We start from the raw sequence: 4,450 nt of genomic DNA, 5'->3' as shown, positions 1-4,450 counted from the left end.
TGGCTGGCCCCATGGCAGGTCAGGTTGGCCCTTGGGGCTCTGAGCCCCCTGCTCTGGGTGCAGATGTCCCTGCTCCCTGCAGGGGCTTGGGCTGGGGGAGCATTAATGGTCCCTTCCCACCCAAACCGTTCTCGGATGGTTCTCTGATGATGACAGTGCGTGGCGCTCTGCCAGCGATGGAAACCAGCAACAAGTGGTTTTGGTGCCACACAAGGAGGCGCTTAGAGAAGACCCAGCTGCCTGCTGTGCAGATGAATTAACGGACTCCACTACTGCTGATGCTCACGATTCAGCACAGACACGACTCATTTCATACCGACTTACCTCAAAATGAGGTTTTCGTTCCAAGGTCTCCGACACGTGGACTGTCGTCCTGTGCTCCTCTGCTTGCTCGCACGAAGCCACACCAGCTGCAGCGGCTCCTTCCCGTTTGGTCGGGGCCTTCCCAGCCTCGTCCCTTTTCTCCTCCTTGGCCTCCTCAGTCCCAGCAGAGTCCTCCTTCCCCTTCCCATCGGCAGCCACCACCGCTGCCCCCCCCACCGACGCTGCCGCAGCCTGAGCATCCAGCGCCACTTTCGCAGGGTCCCCACTCGTGTGTCCATCCATCCCATGGCTCTCCTTGACCACCACTGTCTCCTGTACAACCTTCTTCACCACAGTCTGGGGCGGCTGGACCGCCTGCTTCATCTCACTGGACGTTATCTCCTGAGACGACGTTTCTATTCTCTGTGAGGAAGGACCGACGCTGCCGCAGCCTGAGCATCCAGCGCCACTTTCGCAGGGTCCCCACTCGTGTGTCCATCCATCCCATGGCTCTCCTTGACCACCACTGTCTCCTGTACAACCTTCTTCACCACAGTCTGGGGCGGCTGGACCGCCTGCTTCATCTCACTGGACGTTATCTCCTGAGACGACGTTTCTATTCTCTGTGAGGAAGGAGGAAAAACAAACCCTCAGCGTCAGAAGCAGACGACACTACCTGGGGACAGCTCCTCAGCTTCACGTGCTGTGAATGTAAATGAAACCAACGGGCATTACATTTTGCCAATTTATTTCTCTCACGTTGGGTGGGGTTTTGTGCTCAGGACAGTATCAGAATAGGAGAAATGAGAAATAAAGCAAGAATTGCGCTTTGCAAAACTGAACAGAAGTGTCACGGTGCTTTTCTCCTATTGTTGCGTGAGTTTTATAAAGGCAAAATACAGCACCCTGCAAAATGATCAAAATAAAGTGAAATGAACAAAAACCGGTTGCTTTGGGTTTGTTTTTCTTTCCGGTGAACTTTCACTGTGGTCTGTGACAACAAAGGAAAAGGCACACGAGCACATGCGTGAGTTCTACAGTGCATAAACCCAGGAACCAAAAGCAAAGCAGAAGCGACTGGTGTGTGGTTAAAATGTGGATGGAGGGAACCAAGCGGCCACCTGAGCCCAGCTCTGTGAAGTCGAGGTAACCCCTCCTATGAACTCCGTCGGTTTCCTGGCCGACTCTATTAAGCTGAAGATATCGGAACCGTCCAAGGTTTTCTCAGTGCTGGGGTGTTTAGTCTAAAGGGACAAAGAAAGGCAGAGTCACACAGGGCAGGAAGGCAGACCCACGGGCACAGACCGGAGGCAGAGACGGAGGAACGGGAGAGAAGGCTGCGGGGACACGGAGAGGTTGGGAACGGGGAGAGGATGGGAAAATAAATCAGAGCGGATTCGTAATGGCTGTAGTAAGCAATAGTTACAAAGCAGAGTTGTTAGCGTTGGCGTTTTGCTGGTTCAAGCAAACCTCGTGTTGTTTTATTTTTTACTAACAAGCCGCAGCAGCGATACGACATTTTGGTAACATGGATCTTTAAATAAACCAGAAAGGCCGAAAGCCTAATATTAGAATATAATATAACATAACGTAATACAATGTAATAGAACGTCTGCTTCAGGACCGACTCAACGTATGAGGGGAATAAAAATAAGCTGGGTTGGCTGCCGTCAACACAAAGCCAAGCAGCGAGAGGACGGCAAGGCAGGGCAGCGTGAGGGCATCGCCTGGGAGAAGTCATGCTTTGGTCTGGAAACCGTGGCACGAAGTCAAAGCCACTCGTTACCACCACTCTGGAGGCGGACGACTTGGTAACATAGTGAGCAGTAGCAACGGTAAAGGGCTGCTCTCTGGAGTATCTCCACTCAGACACGCTCTTATCTCGCCGGGCAACTGCCCCTGCTTTCACAGCTTCGCTGCCAAGGTGTTTTTCTGCTCTGCCAAGCTGCGAGCTGCCCAGGGCGCCGTGGAACTGCCAAGCCTCCTCCGTCCGTAGGGTCTTTTTCAAGCTCTCTTCGGGGCTTTGCAGCCGAGAGGCTGCCTCCTTGATGGGTGTCAGAGAGTCGGAGAGCCTCCTCTTGGCGCTCTGCGTGTCGGATGCCGGCCTGGCCTTCTCGTCGCCGATGGGCTCGAGGATCTCATACTCTGCTGCTACGGGAATGATCTTCACAGAGTCGTGCACCTCCCTTCCCATCTTCTGCAGAGCTTCTGCTGGAGGCTGTTCTGCTTTCTCACCTTCTTTAGCTTTGCTGGTCATGGTTACAATTTTCCCAGATACGGTGTCGTAGGACTTTCCTAGGGTGAACATTTTCTGCTTACTCTCCTCTTTGGACCGTATTTCACTCTCCAAGTCCTCAAAGCTCTGCGTTAGCACGGTACCGGACTTGAGCAGCTCGGCTGGAAAGGCAGATTGACTGCTCACAGTCACTACTTTGTAGACCAGATCTGATTTCCATTCACCATCAACTACCTCAGAGGGTACTTTGTCTATAATAACCCACTCCTCAGTGCCCTATATTTGGGATATAAAAGCTAAATTAGAATACCCGAAGGTTTATCTGTACTCAAGGAGCACGAAAGTATGAACTCAATGCTGCGTTTTCTAACTTTTAGCGTTGTACCTCTAAGAGCAGTAATCAAACAGACAAACAGCATCAGCTTAGGCCAAGCACCTTTTCTTTCCACACTCCCTCCCCTCAGAGGCCCGTGGAACGTGGACTGGAAACACTACTGTTGCCATGCTATTTCTGTACCAACTGGATGCAGAACAGCATTTCAGAGCATCGTTTACAATCATGACTGGAATCATCCCGTGGTTAAACATGAGGGATCGCAATGGTCCCGTCAAAAACAAATTACAGAATCAGGGCCAATGCGCCCGTTGGACTGGTCCCAGTTGTCACAAACACGCTGCTGAGGGGGTTAGAGAGAAATGCTCATTATGAATTTATTTGTGGGTAGCTCTGAAGTGCCTTGTTCTCATTAGAGGAACTTCAGCCCCCTTCAGGAGCGGTCAGCAGCTCACAGCCAACCCCGAACTGCTACAGATGCTGGACGGGACTGAGCGTGGTGTCTTTTCTTCCTTACACAGACACTCTGTGTGACTCGCTTTGCCTGTGCAGTCAGCACCCAGTTATTTCACCTCGAGACCATAAACTTCTGCATTTAACTAAGCGAACGTGGTAGTTTAGAATCGAATGAATTAAAAACAACCTCTAGGGATGCTGGGATACTTTTCTGGATAATGATTTGTCGAGAAGTAACCAAAGTGCCAGCAGATTCTCCTTCCTGCAGCTTCTTCTCTATCTCACTCGGCTGATAGAAAAACCAATAAGAACACAGAGTTCACCGTCACTCGGCAGAATCGGAATTCACTGCACAGCACAAAGGAAATTCATCCCAACGATAGCAGTGCCCCGTTCACCGTCACATTCAGTGCTGGAAACACATGCATGACCACCAGCAGCATCCCCGAACACAAATCCACCGTGCAGGGACGTTTCTAGCAGGGAAATGGGTCTATACTGGGAAGGCACAAGCTGTGGGGAGGACTCATTCCTCAGGATGTGGCCCCCGCATGACAGCTCTCCCTGGAACTTATGAAATAATAAAATAATAATAAAAAAAAAGGTGCTCAGGAAGGAAAAAGGATAATAAAGTGCTAAATCATTGCCAGCCTATCTAACTGCGTTTCAAGGAAGCATTATTGGTTTTTACCTGCAATTCAAGGAATGTAGTACCTCCCTTCTGCAAAAATATGAGTTTTTCTGATTTTTCTCTTTCTTCTTCAGTCTAATGTCAGGGGAATAAACGGTTTTAGTGAATGGAGGGTATAAAGTCTGCTCTACTTTACAACAGCTTATCATATTTCTCTACTCTACAGAATATAAAGTGCGTGGTAACTCCGGAAACAGGATGCAACAGAGTCATTTTACACCACAGAGGTTTCCAAGACTAAGTGAAAATTGCATAGCATGAAAACCAGTAAACCAACTAAACCCCAGGTGTGGATGCACTGTGTTCATTTCATCCTCTATCTCATCATTTTATTTAACCGTGGTGCCAACTTCCACGACTTCCACCAACTGCCTAGAGCAGGACCCTCCACCTCATCCTTGCACTTGGTTCTTTCTCGAGCTCCTGCTGA

At 50.0% G+C, this 4,450-nt stretch overlaps 1 protein-coding gene across 1 annotated transcript in view; it reads right to left on the bottom strand.

Annotated features, from left to right (window-relative positions):
• Window positions 1-4,450, bottom strand: part of LOC104500365 (band 4.1-like protein 3) — a gene marked incomplete at its 5' end in the record, with an annotated part of 21,068 nt that overhangs the window by 5,782 nt on the left and 10,836 nt on the right. Inside the window, 2 exons of the mRNA XM_010144000.1 lie at window positions 325-726; window positions 1,425-1,547. Of these exons, the coding sequence (XP_010142302.1) occupies window positions 325-726; window positions 1,425-1,547 (525 nt within the window). The remainder of the gene's footprint in view (window positions 1-324; window positions 727-1,424; window positions 1,548-4,450) is intronic.

The sequence above is a fragment of the Buceros rhinoceros genome, unplaced genomic scaffold, assembly GCF_000710305.1.
Source record: "Buceros rhinoceros silvestris isolate BGI_N320 unplaced genomic scaffold, ASM71030v1 scaffold5339, whole genome shotgun sequence".
NCBI classification, from domain to species: domain Eukaryota; kingdom Metazoa; phylum Chordata; class Aves; order Bucerotiformes; family Bucerotidae; genus Buceros; species Buceros rhinoceros.
The sequence above is the reverse complement of the archived record's forward strand: the minus strand, read 5'-3'. Positions and strand labels throughout refer to the sequence as shown.